The following is an 18,717-nucleotide window of genomic DNA, read 5'->3' as shown; positions in this document are numbered from 1 at the left end:
AATTATTTTATTTTTTGGAAATAATTTAGAATTTTTTTTTACAAACTTTGAGACACGGCCTTTGTGAACATGTTCACTAAATATGGGCACCTTCAGCAGTAATTATAGCCTTCACACGGTGGCGGAAAGCCTTGCAGGAGTTGAGGATGAACTTCTCGGACAAGTTGTTCCACTCCTTCACAATGGCGGCCTTCAGGGAGTCCACGTTCAGGTGAGATGTCCAGTTAGTCTCCATCTCCAAATTGCCCCACACAGCAAAGTCCAAAAGATTCAAATCCGGCAAAGATGATGGCCACATGTCCTTATGCCAAAAATCAGCCATGTTGTCGGTGCAGAACTTCTGGCATTTGGCCGGTGTGTGTGAGGGTGCACCATCTTGGATCCACACATAGTTGTCCTTTGGGTAGGTTGCCTTGAGCCATGGTAGATTGGTGAACCTCAGCACCTTGTAGTAGGCTTCCAGGCCAATTTTTTTCCTGGCCTTAAAAAAGAAGGGAGGCATCGAACGCCACGCCCCCAGGACCAATGTTTTGGGCGGATTTTTTGTACGGAACACCCCCTTGACCTCCTCTGTTTCGACGTTTGTAGACCTGCTCCACGGTGAAAATCTTCTCGTCAGAGAGAATTTTTACTGTGGATCCAATTGCCTTGATCCACACACGAACTTTCTTGCACCTCTGCAGTCTCCTTTCCTTCAGAGTGTCCGTCAACAGGTGACAAGGGGATCCTTGTGTAAGAGGACACCCCCAAGTCCTCCTTCACAGCTTCCTTGTCCCCTCGTCTACGCCAAACTCGTTAGAGAGGCGATTCATGGATTTTGTGGGGTCCTCCTTGATCTTCTTCTTCAGGTCCCCAGAAACTCAGAGTCCCTTTTCAAGTTGTGTCCCCCATGTCATTCTTTCCTTGAGAGGTATTTTCCATCCTTTTTCATATGCAGAGCACTTCACAATGTTCATAATCTCTGGCATCTTGCATTTTTGACCGATCAAAACTTTGAACTGTAGAAACAGGAGTTTCACCAGTCAGAGTAATAATACAACATTATTATCATACACCATCGAAACTTGTAATCATCCCTGTAAAAAAAAACACCTTTTTTTATGTCATTACATATCTTTTTCAGTTTGTAATTTGTTTTGCCAACCTATTAAGCCTAACAATGCCAAGTGAAAATATACCTTCTTTGAATCTTTCAGCTCAACTGTATCACAATATTTGAGGATACTCTTAAATCTGGTTCATTGTCTTTTCTTCCAGGACTGTTTTCTTTCCCAGTATGCATCTCGATATTATAAATCAATTAGATATTCGCCATCATCATATTGATAATTGGCAGATATCTTTTCCTTCATGAACTAACTTAAAGCAATTATTCTAAGGTTGTTTTGAGCTTCTAATGATGTTGGAGTTGGGTTTTTTGGGTTTTTTTACGCATTCTGAGTAAAACGTCAAGTTAAAATGAATGAAAATCCTTTATTAATTCGATTGATGTCTTTAGGAAAATTAAACAAAACATTTTCATGGGCGATAAGCCTGGATGGAACTTGATCTATTATTACAATTTTTGATATTTTGATATGATATAGATCAACTTTATACAAATAGTCTAATTTTTGGAACACAAAACAACAATATACATATACAAAAAGATTATATATTAGAAACGTTGTGAATGAGTCTTCCTTTTGTATATTTTGCCTGGATCGTCACGATACAGCACCCAATAATGGTCAGCCACCATGCCTCCATCAGATATCTCGTAAATCTGAGACGTGGCTTTAAATTGACCATTGATGGCAGTAACAGAGAGGACAGTCAATTGAAAAGAATGCAGTGAAATCAAAATTCCACTTTTGGTGATAGATAATGTGAATACTGTGTTCAAGTAAATTGTTCTCCTTTAGTCTTCAAGAAAGAAGTTTTGATTTTTCTTTAGAAAGGAACAAGTCTCTAACAAAAAAAATCAACTATTCTTGGTTGAGGTGTTTAGGCTCTAAGTCGTAATCTGTATCTGAGGATGGTCTGTAAACGCGTAATCCATCTTCAGGACTTTCCATTTAATCTAAAATAGAATATAGCCACTCTACTGGGAGTATTGGAATGGACAATGAACGATCATGTTTCAATGGTGTACGTGCTGACTCCATGTTAGGATATTCTATCAGGTAGTTGTTCTAGGCAGAAAACCCCATTAAATTCGCACTGCAGAAATAAAAGTCATCATAATGGTTTTTATAATAATGTCGAGGCTTGTTAACTGATCTGAGCAGGATGACCAGTGTTGCCAGGCGGGGTTAAGCAAAATCAGCTAGATGTATTTCTAAAATCGTCTAAAAATCCACTAGTTTCAACAAAAAACAGCTAAATATTTATTTTATAAATCTAGTGACACATTACGGATTATTTATTAGTGATACTTCCTATAAAGCGTTTTGACGCTACGTCACAACAAAAGACAGCAAAAATAAAATAATAAATACCGAAACCCTTGCAAAAATTCTCTAAATATAATTTCTTAAAACAAATTACATATACATACTCAAATACATATATAACAAAAACAAAATAATCAATAAATTTTTCAAAAATTAAATCTTCTTTTGATTTATTGTACTTTTCATTTGATGCTACACGATCAAGAATTTCATTTGGAAAATCAAAGGATACACAGTTTTGAGACATTCTGTTAGGACCATACGTTATATGAAGTGGTGAATTTAATGTTTCAGGATCGATTTTATTCCTCAACTTCGTTTTTACTACGGACGTTTTGATGACACGCCAAGTGTTTCCAACACTAAACATTGACATAGTTTTAATATTTTCACATTGTCGGGAAGCCTATTTCTAAGTTCTTTTATAAGCTTTATCAAAAATTGAGAAATCGATCCCTGAGGTTCTTTTCTCTATCCTCCGACAAGTGATGGGTTATATTAGAGAGGAAATTTTTAGCTTCATATATTATGTAAAATTTAAGAACAAGGTATTCACCTGGATTACAGGCGAAAGGAACAACCCTATCCTGCTTTGTAGGAAGTATCACTCTATTAACCAAATTTTCAACCGAAAGAGTCAAGTCTTCAAGCAATTTGGTAGGATCATTATCATTGGACTCAAAAATGTTGTTGACTCTTTGGACATCATTCAGCACAGATTTAAAAAATAACAAATAACCGTGATTATATTCATCACTGTATAAAGAGTGGAGCATTTCCGATGTGTAACACCTTTCAGTTGATTTGATATAATTAAAATGAGTTTTTAGCTCCAACCATTGTTCACATACTCTTTGTACAGCAGAAACTATGGGTAGCCATCTTGTTTGTCTAGCTTGCACAATTTTCAGAGGTTCATGTCCATCATTTATACATACACAGTGAATATGCACTAATGCAGGAACGTCTTCTTTTAGTTTTCTGTAGACCCCATTACTTATTCCGACCATAACGCTCCCATTGTCAGTCCCCATGCCAACGATACTCTTTAAGTCCAATCCATATGTATTTAAGGACAATTTGAGAACTTGAACTATACCATTTGCATCACATTCTTGTAAAGGGGCAAGGTGTAAAAATGTAGCCACCAATTTCTTTAAATATTTACTAAAGTAATGTATGGTTAATCTTAAATACTTAACAACAGATACATCTGTTGATTCGTCGAGCAAAATACTGTACTTCCTATCACCTATGTCTTCTCTTAGCTTATCAATAAAGTGAGGCATAAGTACATTCTTAAGCACTGCTGTGCACTTTGTCCTATGCATTGCAATATCTATCTCAGTTTTATCAGAGAAACATTTCTTAATGACGTCTACCCGGTGACCACAAGATCTGATGGAACAATGTTTGGCAATAAATAAACACAATTGAGCCTCTGCTCGAGCCAAATCACGAGATTTTTCAACTTTCGAAAAAATTATCTTTGATTGCCGAGAGGAAGAAAAAATTGCACTATTCAATTTGTGCTTCTTACTTTTTGTATGCTCCTTTATATCAGAGAGTTTAGCTCTAATGGTTGTCTTGCAATATTTACAATAGGCATTTTTTTCATCAGTAGGAATTTGTACAATCCAGTCTTTGCATACATCGTCATGGAGCCGCTCTGTTCTGAACTTTTTCTTGTATGTGTTGGTCTTTGGCATCTTTATTTTTTATATAAATTAATGTATATTTTATAAAGAAAAATCTCTAGGGCTAACTATTAATGAAGAAATAAGAAAAGTGAACTTTTAGTGGTATTTGTAAAAAAATTATGTTCCCACGCCTAGCAAAAGAACAAATATATATGGAGTACTTTTAAATACATTTAAATTGACAACACATAGGGAAGACCGGAAAAAATGGCAATACTTTACTTTTGGTTCAATTATGCTGACCTGGTTTGACTTATATAGACTTCCCAAAATTTAACGCACGTATCAACCTGTCTGCTATTGTTTTAATCTATTTAAATATTATATTAATTTCTAGTTTTGCCACATATTAAAAAATGACTGGTCAATTATTGCAATTGTATCCGTAGCCAAGGATAGAGATTACTTCAAATAATATAAAATAAAGCCAAAATGATGAAAAGTTACTCCTTAAAACCAGTGTTTATAGAATATTCCTAAGATAAGTTGACAAAATTATCGATTTTTTTCATAATAATTGCATATATGATATACAATTGTAGAGTGAATTTATCCATCATTGACTGTGGCTATTTTGATGTTCGAGAAAATAGAGTTCCAACTGTTCCGGTTCCCTCTATTTACTCCTAAAATTCATGTAATTCTTCTTATTTTATTTTTATCCCTATATTATCGAATATAAATGAAAAGTACTCAATAAAAATATCTTTTTTACTGAGTAAGTGCGTAATTAATATTCAAATCGATCACACCCTCGTATCATCTTTATCAAAGTACTTCCGTGAATTACTTTATTATTCTCATTTATCCCGTGTTAATATTCATAATATTGATAACTTATATTACAAAATAGTATGAATAAAAAGTTTTTTTTATTACTTTCACTATAAGAAAAATACTTTAAATACAAATTGTAATTTTAATAAGATACTTGTGAAAATTCGAAAAAAGATTTAAATTTGTTTTTAGATGAAAAATTTGGTTTCTGTACGTTATTTTAAGTAAATGTAATAATTAATAGTTTATTTTGTAAATTTCGAACATACTTAGTTATAAGATATCTCAATTATGATCTTTTTAACATTACAACTTACTGAAAATTTACTACATATAGAAGCTTTCCTTCACCTAAATATATTACTAATCCTTCTCCTAGTCTGCTGTCTAGAATAGCCTGAGCGATTACATTGAAATTTATTAATCTGGATGCAATTAATTTACATGCCCAAAATCGATCCTATATTGTTTTTCTGACATCACTAAAAATCGGCTAAACTATTGCAAAAATCAGCTAGGATTTACAGCCATTAGCTATATGATATTTTTTTAGCTAGACAAGTAAAAAATCAACTAGATTATTAGCTTATTTCTAGCTAGCTAGGAATAAGCTAGGCTGGCAACACTGACGATGACAAGTAGATTATTTAAAAGAATTTTTCAAAATTACAGATATGCTTATTTTTCTCGTTTGGTACTTATAGTTTTTACATTAGGACCGAAGTGTAGATGTTTTTGCATCGCTATTTAAATCAGTTTAAATATTTAATATATCTTTGAATAATTAATTTATTTTAACTTTTTTTTGTTGCTAAAGACACTGATATCTTAATCAAATCCTTAATGATGAAATTGCTTTCAATCAATTGTTTAATGATCAAATTACTAACAATCTTTTTGACTGACAATGTACATTAAGTTAGAAATTTTATAGTTTGCCAGCGCATTTTGCACATTACCCGCTTTAACGGGCAATGTACAATTTCTCCGATTTTCCAATATAGCCGTTCACAGAAAATTAAATTTAAAATATTAAACTTCTTGAAAAAATTTCAAAATTCAAAGCTATTCACAAATAAATATTTTTTTGCAAAAGTTTCAAAAGTTACTTATCAAATATTATTTTTTTTTTTCAAAAAGATCTCAAAAATTTAATTTAAAATATTAATTTTTTTTTTCAAAAAGATCTCAAAAATTTAATTTAAAATATTAATTTTTTTGAAAAAAATTTCAAAAATTCAGGGCTTTTCGCAAAAACTTTAATTTTTTGGGAAAAAAAATTCAGATATATTTTTATCAACAACTGGCATAGGGCGGAGAAGAATGTGGACTCTTGGCCCTAAGCCAAGTTGGAGTTTCTATTCAATGGCCTGGTATTGGAGTATCCAATACCATCGGAAAGTTGGAGATCACGGAGATAGAAAAGTGTGAGGGAGAGGCGCAAGTCAACAACCAAAATTCAAAGCTCATCTTCTTCTACGAGTGGGTCATTGTACTCAAATGGAGCGAGGAAAATCTACAACAAGAAAACAGTTCCAGGAATATGTGACCGCTGTATTTTCTCCAAAGGCCTTATCCTTCCCGCCTCCAACATCAACAATAACTCCACCAAGAGCATCACAACCGTCAGCAAGGCCCCAAATTAACAATTACTCTGCTACCACTTCTTTCAAGGTTGTCAAACAACATGTCTCTAATAACGTCGACTCTGGGGTGAAGCTATACCTCAAAGATATTCAACAGACAGAAACCTTCAACTGCTCTGAGGAAGAACATTACAATGTCTTAGCTCAAAAGAGTTATTACCAAGCTTACTTTGAATCAGAGATAAAGATGAATGACGTTGCGCTCCTGGAGTTCAATTCGGTTTCCTTAATGGGAATATTTTGGGAGATTTTTTAGAGCTAAAACCTTAACTAAAGATAGTTTAAAAGTGGAGGATAAAAAATTGGCCTTAGGGACATTATTCCAGAGTTGAAATAACTATTGTACAGGCAAAAGACGTAACTAAGCTGACTCATTCACAAACGGGTATTCCTGAAAAAGAAATCAAAAGCACTCAACAAGGATGGTGAGCTATTACTTGATCCCCATTAAAATGTGTTTTGGTTATGGGCAGGTCAAATTTTAAGGAAGGAGATTTCTTAACTCCTAACACTCGATGTAATTTTAATATGCACTGTTAGTTCAGTAGTATTGGGTTGATACACTTCAGCTCGCTTTAATAAATTGTTTACTTTCAAAAAAAAAATTATATTAATAAGCAAAATTCCTTAATTAGGGCGCTAGATCCACTCCAATCCACCCTTTGCAGACACCCCTTTTATTCCAAAAAAATTACTTTTACCCCTCCAAATCAGTTTGTAACCAATATTTCGTAGAAAAGTTGATCCAAATTCTTGATTTTTCACAAGAATCTACATTATACAATACAATTGTTATGTTGTTTTTTATTTTCGAGAAAAGGAACTGTTGCAACTATAGCTTATCTCCTCTACAAACGGCAATTTGTAAAATGTGGCTTGTCAACATAAAATAATCTTAAGCAAAGATTAAGCAAGGGAGAAAATCCCAAAATATTTTTATACTTCAAGTAAGGAATGTCTAATTTGAGTAAGAACCCTTTATTGTTACTATTATATAAAATGATCTTTTTGACTAAATTTTTAATTTGTCTTTTCTGAAAAGGATTACTTGTTCAAATTTAGTCCCTTTTAAGTAAAAGAATAGGAAAAAAGTTTTTGTCTCTTAATAAATAAAATAACTCCTACGGCTTGCACTTGCATATATAAATACTTAGGGTACAATGTTTTATAGATATATTTGAGTCAAGTATAGACCAATGTTAAACCTGTATTCAAATTCGTGGTATGAGTTAATATACTCTATAGTTTTAGCGATAACTTATAAGTTTTATTTGATCGGAGATACTTATATTTGTCCCAATATGGACCTTTTAATAAACAATCTTTCAAATTGGACAATATTTACTGTGACTATTAATTTGGGATATTAAAAGGGCCAATTACAGCACACCCAAAGGGTTAATGACAATTATTTGTTAATGAAAATTTACGCAAAATTGTATAAGAATACAAATGTATTCCACACTCAATTTTGAAAAAAATCATTCTATCTTGTTTTTGTGTTAACGGAACACTTATCTAATTGTACAGGATATACATATAATATCAGTCCTGTAAATCGTGTGTATTTTTTATCTGGGTCATTTTATGTAATTGATAATCTGGAGAATGAATTTTCTTTTCTCAGTTGTTGTCATTATTATTTAACTCCTGAGTAGTGAATTTCCCTTTTCTACTAACTTCAATTATATTCAAAACCTAATTGAACATTCGTGTGGGATCATAAAAGACGGAGAGTAACCATTGCAGAGCAATAATTGTAAGTCCTTGCTGGACTCAGAGTAGAATTGATGATCGACGTCGGAGCAATTCTTGCAAATGTATTTGTTTATTTCCTTCTCTCCATACTCTTTGTCACAGCTGATTGTAGCTGATTTAACGAAACTTCAAGACAGCTAAGCTAACAAGGAGACTCGACTATATATATAGTCACCTTGTAAGCTACTCTCATCCAAAACATTATTCGAATTGTGAGGTTGACAATGTTGATTTTCGCATTTTTTTAAACATGCACAAAATATTCAGGATTTTCATCATTATTATTATGATTTTAAGAGATTGAACCAGCTCCTGCACTATTATACTGAGAAGTAACACACGCGGAAGTTATATTTATTTTATATCTTAAGGCTTCGTACTTTATAGACACAAAATTATATAATACTGACTAGTGACTACACAATCAAATCAATTATGATTAATAATATTAATAAGTAGACAAAATTCTGAAGGAGTGGCCGAGTGTGTGACTGTAGTTAAGTGGTAATTGACAAGACAATATCTATATATAGACTGAATACGTATTTTTTAACAAATACAAACATAATTTATTATTAAAAATTTAAAGGGAAATTAACGCCCACTTCAAAAACATATTATATTATTTCAATTATAATTAATTTATTCGTTCTTAAAATATTTAGGCATCTAGACATTTCAAATGGATTTTCCGTACTTCAATTTTATTATAATATCAGTGTTTTTCATCAAAAATTATAAAGTACTCAAATTAAGTATTTAAAGCTTTTCTATTCTTAAAGAATAGAAAATACACTTGATTGAGTCGAATCAAGATTTATTGCAAATTAGTCCTTTTTATGTTGAACAAATATCAACTTTGAGCCGCCAAAATGGCTCTATAGAGCATCTTCACTGACGCCACCTTGGGAGTTTCATATTTTGTCAAAGAACATTTAATGTATTTACTATTTATTTATTCAAGGCAAATATGTATTATATGACGTCACATTTATTTTTCTCCTAGCGGTCTGTGAATGTACCTGTAATTCAAATTGAATGATTCTAACAACAAAAACAAGGAACTCCCAACTTTTTGAACGGTTTATTAATATTAAATTATTTGTAGATTATAATCATTCATCAATCCCAAAGAAAGTTTTCCGTGATAATAGCAATAGTTAGGTAATTTAAGTGCATCATGTCTGCAGATCTTCATGTGAATGAGGGTAATAAATGGCTCTCTGAAGCTTTGAATCTTGAAACTTCTCGGAGAGGGTCCATATCTGTGGTTTTAAGTTACTATCGACTAGGAATCCGTGAATTGGAATCTGCTCTTGCATTAGGGACTAAAGATCCCCGGGCTCTACGCTGGTTATCTCAAGCTTATGATCGTGTTGACTATCTGGGCAAATGCCAAGAAGAGCAGAAAAAAAGATCTATCTACCCCTCTACGAATGCAGTTCCTTCAGCGCCTCCAATGGAGTCGGGCTTGAGTCGCAGAAAACTCTACGATCAAGAATTGTAACTCTGATCTTTTTCTACACTCTTCAATTCTAATCTTTTTCATTATGTTTTAGGAAAAATAGAAATCTGAGGAACTACAAGTCTCCTCAACGACCCTCCTCGTCACTCTCGTCCCATTCCACATCTTCCTCATCATCCAGTTCGTCTCAGAAACCTCCTTCAGAATTAGAGACCTTTATTTTATCAACAAAAACAAAACCTCAGAAATCCGACTCGGGGTTTTCTTCGATTGCAGGTCTCAAGTCAATTAAAACAACTCTTCAAGAAATTGTGATATTGCCGAGTCTTCGTCCGGATTTATTTAAAGGTCTTCGTAGTCCTCCAAGAGGCATCCTATTATTTGGTCCTCCTGGTAACGGTAAAACACTACTTGCCAAAACATTGGCTGCGGAAGGAAACATGACGCTCTTCAGTATAACTGCGTCCTCATTGACCTCTAAGTATGTTGGAGAAGGTGAAAAGTTAATGAAAGTTCTTTTTGAATTGGCCCTACAAAACTCTCCATCTCTGATATTCATAGGTAATCGCTTATATTATGTACATTTAAATACGCTATATATATATATGTTGTGTACAAGTTGCAATTTTGAACAAGTTGTAACTTGTACTACCAAATTGAACAAGTTGCAAATAAACAATGAGATGATTAATTTTAAATGAAGGATTTACTTTACTTGGAATAATTGAATATTACATTGATCAATATTTTAATAGTGTCATTTTTGACTGTTTTAATAAGAATTACAAAATATCCGTATTCCTTGGCACATTATCAAGTTCAAATCCACACAAATATAGTACTCATATATATGATAACCATGTAATTTTAATGATTGTATCAGTTAATTGTTATTTATTAGAATTTTCTAATTAAATAATACATTTTAAGACGAAGAAATTGAAATTTTTACAATTTGCTTATATTAGCTGCAACTTCTATAGACATTGCAATTTGTGTAGGGCTGTCAGGATAACACATTTTTCTGTGCGATTAATTGCTCCAGAAATTATTGCTATAAGCGGTAATATTGCCGTTTTGACGCAATTTTCAACTTATATAATGATGATGGCATAATAATACAATTACAACCTTTCGAAGATCAATACACTTTTATTTTTAAAGAACACTGGCACTGGACATCAGGAAGACATTTAAAATATCTATAATTAAATAACGAAACATCCAAAAACAATAAATGAAATTATTTTAACCAAAAATGCTCTTGAATAGAAACCAAACACAATAAATACAACATTAATAAAAAGTATGTAAGCCAGATTGCATATCAATAAATAATAAGCATTTTGTAGGCTCAGACATACAGGCAAAACTGCCAATTAAGACCTTTGTGCAAAAAAGTACAAACTAACAACAAAAAACTTGACTGAATGCCTCAACAGGTCGGTCATATGCAAATCTGTAGCTTCTTTGGTCTTGCAGATTCCAAGCAAGATATCCCAACACCGGATTAAAATATTTTGATATCCAGTTACTTTGAAGCGTGCGGATGGAATTTATTGAAGCCGGCAAAAAATTATCGATCATTTTAATTTATCGTGCAGTTAATCGATTTATTGTATATCGCGACTGGCGTAATTTTGTACACAACATATATATATCAACTCTGCATTAATTTTGATTTGATTTGTTGTAATTTGAATTTAATTTTTAGATGAAGTTGATTCCATATTGTGTCGTCGAAAGGAAGGAGAGCATGAAGCCTCTCGTCGTTTAAAGAATGAATTCTTTTCTAGTTTTGATTCCATTGTTGGAAATGACAAGAAGAGAGTTCTTCTGATAGCAGCTACAAATCGTCCCCAGGAAATTGATGACGCTGCTCTAAGGAGGTTTACAAAAAAACTATTTGTTCCAATGCCTGATAATGATACAAGAAAAGCTGTATTAAGTGTGTATATAACTTTTTTTTATCTTAAGTATTATTTAAGTTAGTTAATACATTTATTTTATTCCAGCGAACCTTTTATCAAAAAATAATTCGAACTTATCCGAAGTTGAATTGGAAATTCTCAGTGGTAAAGTAACTAAAGGTTATTCGTGTAGTGATTTGACGAATCTTACTAAAGAAGCGGCATTTGGTCCTCTTCGAGAACTATCCCCTGAAGAAATTACTAAAGTTAGCCCTAAAGATATAAGAAAAATTATCATTAAAGATTTTGAGGTTGCATTGCTAAAAATTAGACCTTCTACGAACCAAAGCTTGCTTAAGACCTACGAAGATTGGAATAAGAAATATGGGGATAATTCCTAAAGTTGTTTTAATTTAATTTATTGTTTAGTTCTGCTGATTCGTGTAATAAATATTTTATTACTCTGTTATATATAGCTTATTCAAAATATTGTACTGTTTTTTAAATTTAGTTACCTGGGGATTCCACCTTTATCCATTTTTGTTATTATTTGTATTCAAGATGTCCTTCTTAATCCATCATTAATTCAAAAACCAAATTAATTATTTATAATATAGTGACATCTTAGATACCGAACTTAATTCGAGTCAAAAAAGTTTTCCAAAGTGGTTATAAGCCATAACTGATTGTTTTGGTCCTCTACAATGAACTTTTAAATAATTACTATTTCCAGGTAGATTCTCAAGTATCTAAGTCACTGGCTGAACTAACTGTATCAAGGTCCTACGACGTGAAATGTCTTTTGGTCTTTTTTGAATCACTAAAGCCAGGAAACTTTCTTGCAATTTTAGACATCATTCAATATCCAAAACACTCGCAGTCTTAGATATTACTCTACTTACTGTTAGACTTTGATTTTCACGAAGAGTTTATATGTATGTAACAGCAGGGGCAGCGCGACAATATTCATATTTTGATTTCCAAAAAGATGTCATATGGCCAAATAAGTGTCGGTTTAAGAGAGCGAGGTTAAATATTTTGAATTTAGTAAAGTCTTAGGATAAATTTTGATTATTGTTTATCATCCTATATTTTTTTAATAAAAAAAATTGATTTTGTTCTTTTTTTATTTTTAAAATGACTTATTTTATATTTTTATTATTACAGAAAATTCCCATTGTATATTAAATTAGGGAGACCTAATATAACCTTTATCACGAACATGTCTTCTTTTTTACATCCTGAAAATCGACTTAACCCTTAAAAAATGGGACATGTCAAATTTATAAAAAAAGTACCCAGGGCGCTCTGAGCGATATGTAAAAATAGAACTGGTCTTTATTATATTAAATTACTTATTGCCCCCCCACTTTCAAAAAACGGTGCATGGAGCCTTAAGCCTTAACATACAATTTCAAGGAGGAGGCAATTGATTCATTATTTAAAATTACTAATATAAGCCGATTCAATTGTTTTTCTGTTCCGAATTTTATGCATATATCTATTGTACTTTTTTAAATCTAATCAACTTTACCTGAATGGTTTATTGAATAAGATACGTTGTCACTGCTTGTTATGTATGTATGATTCGCTATTAAAATAAAATTAACACTTGAATTAAAGTTTTTATTAGTAATCGTCTTGATATTACTTCGTTGTTCAACTGAACTTAAATTATTTAGCACACCCTCTATATTTTCTATTGAATTGTTCATCTGTAATCAATATGAAAGTATTTATTAGAATATTACTTGTATTTATCATGTACTTTTTTATAGGAAGTTGAAGGGGAATCAATTTGACTTTCCTCAATTATTGCAATATTTTTCTTAGAGTGTTCAGTTTTTCCAGCGTATGTTTGATTCATAGTTCCATTTTTATCTTTCGCGTGGCTCAATTTGTCTTTTAAAATTTTATTTGATCGTTCATTCTGTCGCATTGAGTCAGATTTAGGTGTTGACGTCTGCATATATAAATCATTTTTCTTGAGTCTTGAATTTTTAGAATTAGTATCGTTGAGTGGTTTGATAAAGATACCTCTTTCAGGCTTTAGTATACTTGTCGTTGGTTTTTTAGCAGTTTTTTTATCAATATCATTGTTTTTGTAACTACCATCAATTTTATTAAGATCTATAGAACCCTTGTTTTGGATTCTGGAAGTGAGAGAAGAATGATTGGACATGTTTTTAACATTATTTTGAGAATTTGTGAGGTTTTTTCGTTGATAATTATGTGAGATTTCTTTCCCTCTGATGTGAGGTCTATTTATATCGACAAAAGTTGGATCATTATGAGTCTGAGATTCATTCGTATTACCTCTATTTTTTGAATGTGAATTCGATTCTCCGCTGGAAGACTTGAGTATACTTCTGGTAGTTGAATTTATTTTATTATTCAATGAATCTCCACTAGACAAATTTCTCTTCATAACTTGTGGTTCATTGGTTTCTTTATCTGAACCTTTTAACAAGGATTTTCCATTCCCTATTACGCCTCTGTTATTTTCAGAAGATTCATTTACCTCGGGCATATTTTCTTTAGATGTTTCATTCTTTTCCATCGTTTTTTTTGTAGAATTGCTTTTTCCATTTATCATTTCTTTATGACGATCCATCATATTCTCCATAGTTTTACTTGATTCAGCATTAAGCTTGGCTAAAGTATCCTGATCTATTGAAAAATCCGAGTAGTCTTCGTAGAAACCTCCAAATCGGGGTCCCATCTCCATATTCCCTATCGCTGGTAGATATTTTTCTGAGTCCTCATCACTTTTAAATCTGGGTGCAACGTCTACTTTCTGTTCTGATATTTGTTCGGAACTATCTTGATTACTGCTACTACTCTTAACATTCCTCTCTAATTCATTTATTGTAGTTGTGTCCTCCTCCACTTCGTCGAACATGGAAGGAGGGGATTCAAAAATTTTTGCAGTAGAGTTTAAAATCATCTTTGATCTATGTTTTGCTGGTGCGGTGAAATCTTCAAAACTTGATCTGTTCGTTGATTGGCTTTCAGACATTGATAATACACTATTCTCTATACTTAAGTCAGTATCCTGGAGGGATTTTATTTTCTTAGGATTTTTATTCATTACTGAATTTTGTATAATTTGTTTAAATGTTATTTCTGACTCTGATGAATTTTTAGAATTGTTAGCTGTATTAGACGATGTATCATTCATTGTTCGAATTGAAGTTGATTCTTCTAATACTTCTTTAGATATAATGTCAGATTTTACGTGATTCTCCATGATTTGATTTTGATGTTGGTCCACTCCAAATGGTATAAAACTTTCGTCTACATTTACTTTATAAAAAAAAATATATATATATTTATTTTAAACTGCAATTTTGTTACCACAATTTTTTTTACTAATTTTTGCTTAAGAACATTTATGAATATAATTATGAAAATTATATTATACACTTAACATTACTTATGTTACATTAAAGTAAATATGAATTCATAAAACATTGGCCTTTTCTGAATAATGATAGTGTATTATGGGTCTTTCCACGCAGAAGATAGTTATATATGAATATTCTAAATAATTTCACATTTTGTTCATATTAGACCTTAAAATATGATCGTTTAAGGTTAGCAAAATTATATCTTTTACATATTATCTACTTTTATCCGCCACATCCTTAAAATTGGTCTTCAAAATTTGCGTAGGAATTACTGGACGCTTCTTTTTAATTGTTAATATCCTTTCACTACTTCATTTTACAAACATAAAATATACATTTTTTGAAATTAATAATATGCTTTCATTTTGATCTCAGTTGATTATAAATTAACCGGTTTATGGATGTTTTTAAATGAAAGCGTACCAAAAATAAATTCAAAGTCTTTTAATTATTAAAATATATTTGATTTAGCTAACCTTAAACACTTAGATCTCTAGAATGAGTTAATTAAGTGATTCAATTTTTTGCAATTATACACATACGTTTTATTTATGTACATTATGATAAAAATTAGATAACTTTGCGTTATTTGACCTACCTCTATGGGTGTTCGGGCGTGGAATAACCCTTATATAGTTTTATGATATGATCCAATGAAAAAAGTTAGGATATATTAATTATTAAACCTACTTTGATTGCACAGAGGTCCAGAAAAATGTTCATGACAAATACAATCACCCGGATTTTCACAATATCCCCTCGCACAACCTTGTCTTGGGATACATTCATTACATGAGAATCCTTTCCATCCAACGGCACATGCACATATACTAGGTAATATGCATTTTCCTTGCCGTTTGTCAGCATTACACTCTTCTGGGCAAATTGGAAATTCACAAAGTGACTTTTCACTTCTCCATCCAGGAACACAGCGAATATTCAAATCTTGATCACAAAAATATTTACCTTGATTCTACGGATACATAATTAATTTATCTTATATAAATAAATATAAAATTATGATTACTTGGACAACTTCAGCAGAGCATAAAACATTATTTCTTGTCAATAGTGGTGTTAAATAATAATGTCTATAAGCTATACCTTGTTTTATGATCAACGAGAAAAATATATAATATGATAGATATAATTTAGTCAACATGATCCAAAATAACACACCAATCTCTCAATAGCTAGCTAAAAACTCATACTTTGTTGCATTACTTTAAACGAACTGGAACTTTGAAAAGTTATTACAAAAAGCATATAATAAATATATTGTAATTTAAGAAAGGATCATGTTCCAAGTCACGTACAATTAATATTTTATTAATTTATTTATTTATCCTTGGAAATACATAGGGCCTCAAGCATAAAATATTAATGAAACAATAACTTTTGCTGAATTTGCTTTATCACTCTAACTAATTTTGTTTTTCGAAATTATACAAGGGAAGATATACAGGAATATGCTTTATAAATATGAATTTTGGTTTGAAATAGGTTTATTAATTAATTCTTCAGTTTCTTCCTATTTAGCTAATTGAAGTCATTACTAAAGATATAGTGCATAATTATACGATTTAATATCACTTATGAAACTAAGTTCATGTCATAGAATGTCCGTGGTTAAAACTCAACATTTATTATTGCTATTTAAGCATCAAAATACGAAAAAAACACTTTAAAATCTTCAACAAACATCGTTTTTAGACCTTTTTTGAATAATAGACTATATAATTTTTAAGATAAATTATTCATTATCTTGATTACGTCTCCAAAAAAATTAGTTTTATCATAAAAAACTTAGTAAAATAAAGGATTTTTTTTTTCAAAACAAGTATCGATTTCATTTTTTTTTTCAAGTGCCATAACATTGTTTTATATTTATTTTTTATTCAAGGTAATTGATTAGTATTAATCACTTATTTATAAACCCACATAATTTAATCTAATTTTGGAGTAGTTAAAGTGTATTCCACTCATTGGTTATTTATTAAATATTCAATGAGACTATACCTTATAAAATAATTTGTTCACAAGCTGAACATATAGCTAAAAATATCTGTATTTAATATAACTTGCAAAAATAACTGAAATTTATTATAGAATTAAAACAAATTTATACTTTGTCTTTATTTGGTCATAAAATTCTTCTAGTATTTCTAATATTTATTATTTTAACCACATAAGTACTTAAATTGAATAAAGCGCTCGTATGTACTCGTTTGTATAATTGAAAAATTATAATGTATAAAAAACGGAACAAACAAAGACTGTAACTTAACAAAACCTCACACACTTATATGTATTTTCTTTCCCTTTTTATTAAGGCAATAAAGATATAGTGTATTTTCCTTTCATCTGTTTTAATTATTTTTCATAATTTAACTCTTGTATGATTTAAAGTAGCTGACTCTACGTATTATGAACTCAAAAAAGGCAACATAGGATTTTTATTTTTATGATAATTTATATAAATTTTAGGACCTCATTTATGGTTTCAGTCATTTTACTCTATATCATTGATACATATAATGATATTATCAATAAAATATGTATAATAATAAAACCTATTGTTTCAATAAAAATTAACAGTTGGAAACAAGAAAAATACAGAATGACTGCTATAATATATTTTTGTTTTTAATTTTTCCTTTCCCTTTTGTCAGTTGAGGTTGAGAGAGGATAAAAAAGTCTTATTATTCGTGGAGTGGACCTGGGATAGACCAAGGTTATACCCCATCTGTCATAACATGTATATGACTGACTTCCACCCTCACTTTTTAACATTGATGTCATAGTGTATGATTGGTTGCGAGTTTTGTAAAATTTCTCTTTCGGTACGTTACATAAAATTGAAAATTCTAGCAATAGTGAGGTTATAGACTATGATTGGTTGCGTGTTTTGTAAAAATCTGCCTGTCTTGCTCCGTAGTCAGTACAATACATCAGATTGAAAATTCTAGTAAGCCCGATTACATTATGGTCTTCCCTTATATTTCTATAAACCTTGAAATAGACAATGTTAGAACTAGCAACAGCGACAAATCCATTTATAACATATAAGATCTTTGTTATAGGGAAATTTGTACTCACAACTTAAATATGTTTTAATGAATGAGGTCGGTACGCATTTTCATTAAAGTTATCATCAATAAAAAGTACATAGTACAACCAATATAAGAAACTAACCTTTGGTTAGTTAAGGAACAAATACGGTCACGATCCCAATTCCATCTCTATCTCAGTCTAAGGTCAGAATATATATTATTGTTTTTCCACTGCGGATATTTATATCGAGATCTTGTTTGAAGTTCCATAATCTTTTGCAGAGGATCTATATCTTCTCTTTGTTCAGCTCTAGCCCACATTTCTTCATGAACTTGACACATAAGTCTAGCAGCACTTATATCCTCTTGATTAGCTGGGACTTTGAGTTAGCATCTAAAGTTAATATTAAATCGTCTGCATATAAATCTGAGATATTGGAGGTCGATAATTGGTAATGGTGACTATAAACAAGAGAAGAACAGACAGGCAGGCTTATCTACAGCTCTTAAGATTGGATTACTTTTCATCCTATCAATGTGACCGTACTGGATTAAAAACTTAA

General features: G+C 31.2%; 3 protein-coding genes and 1 pseudogene across 4 annotated transcripts; 2 read left to right on the top strand and 2 right to left on the bottom strand.

Moving 5' to 3' along the window:
• Positions 1-2,869: 2,869 nt before the first annotated feature.
• Positions 2,870-4,144, bottom strand: LOC139906015 (uncharacterized). Its single transcript, XM_071890104.1, has one exon. It carries the CDS (start codon positions 4,142-4,144, stop codon positions 2,870-2,872), a length of 1,275 nt encoding a protein of 424 aa, XP_071746205.1.
• Positions 4,145-5,819: 1,675 nt separating this feature from the next.
• LOC121121666 (activator of 90 kDa heat shock protein ATPase homolog 1-like) lies at positions 5,820-7,156 on the top strand (annotated as a pseudogene).
• A 1,607-nt stretch (positions 7,157-8,763) lies between these two features.
• On the top strand, positions 8,764-12,160 carry LOC121121391 (spastin). The gene is made up of 4 exons (XM_040716290.2): positions 8,764-9,819; positions 9,876-10,342; positions 11,496-11,729; positions 11,797-12,160. Exons 1-4 carry the CDS (start codon positions 9,497-9,499, stop codon positions 12,090-12,092), a joined length of 1,320 nt encoding a protein of 439 aa, XP_040572224.1. The 5' UTR covers positions 8,764-9,496; the 3' UTR covers positions 12,093-12,160.
• On the bottom strand, positions 10,914-16,344 carry LOC121121390 (uncharacterized). 2 transcript variants are annotated; one of them, XM_040716287.2, is made up of 9 exons: positions 16,129-16,344; positions 15,792-16,074; positions 13,460-14,997; positions 13,343-13,406; positions 13,226-13,282; positions 12,207-12,777; positions 12,025-12,052; positions 11,802-11,964; positions 10,914-11,699 (listed from the first exon to the last, which is right to left on the bottom strand). In XM_040716287.2, the coding sequence occupies exons 1-6, from the start codon at positions 16,261-16,263 to the stop codon at positions 12,773-12,775; spliced, it is 2,082 nt and encodes a 693-aa protein (XP_040572221.1). In that variant the 5' UTR covers positions 16,264-16,344; the 3' UTR covers positions 10,914-11,699; positions 11,802-11,964; positions 12,025-12,052; positions 12,207-12,772. The 2 variants fall into 2 exon arrangements, with proteins under 2 accessions (XP_040572221.1, XP_040572220.1); XM_040716286.2 differs by lacking the exons at positions 10,914-11,699; positions 11,802-11,964; positions 12,025-12,052; positions 12,207-12,777 and having other exon boundaries at positions 12,805-13,282.
• Positions 16,345-18,717: the final 2,373 nt, after the last annotated feature.

Source organism: Lepeophtheirus salmonis, chromosome 7 (genome assembly GCF_016086655.4).
Source record: "Lepeophtheirus salmonis chromosome 7, UVic_Lsal_1.4, whole genome shotgun sequence".
NCBI classification, from domain to species: domain Eukaryota; kingdom Metazoa; phylum Arthropoda; class Copepoda; order Siphonostomatoida; family Caligidae; genus Lepeophtheirus; species Lepeophtheirus salmonis.
Note: the sequence above shows the minus strand (reverse complement) of the source record. Positions and strands in the feature narration are given on the sequence as shown.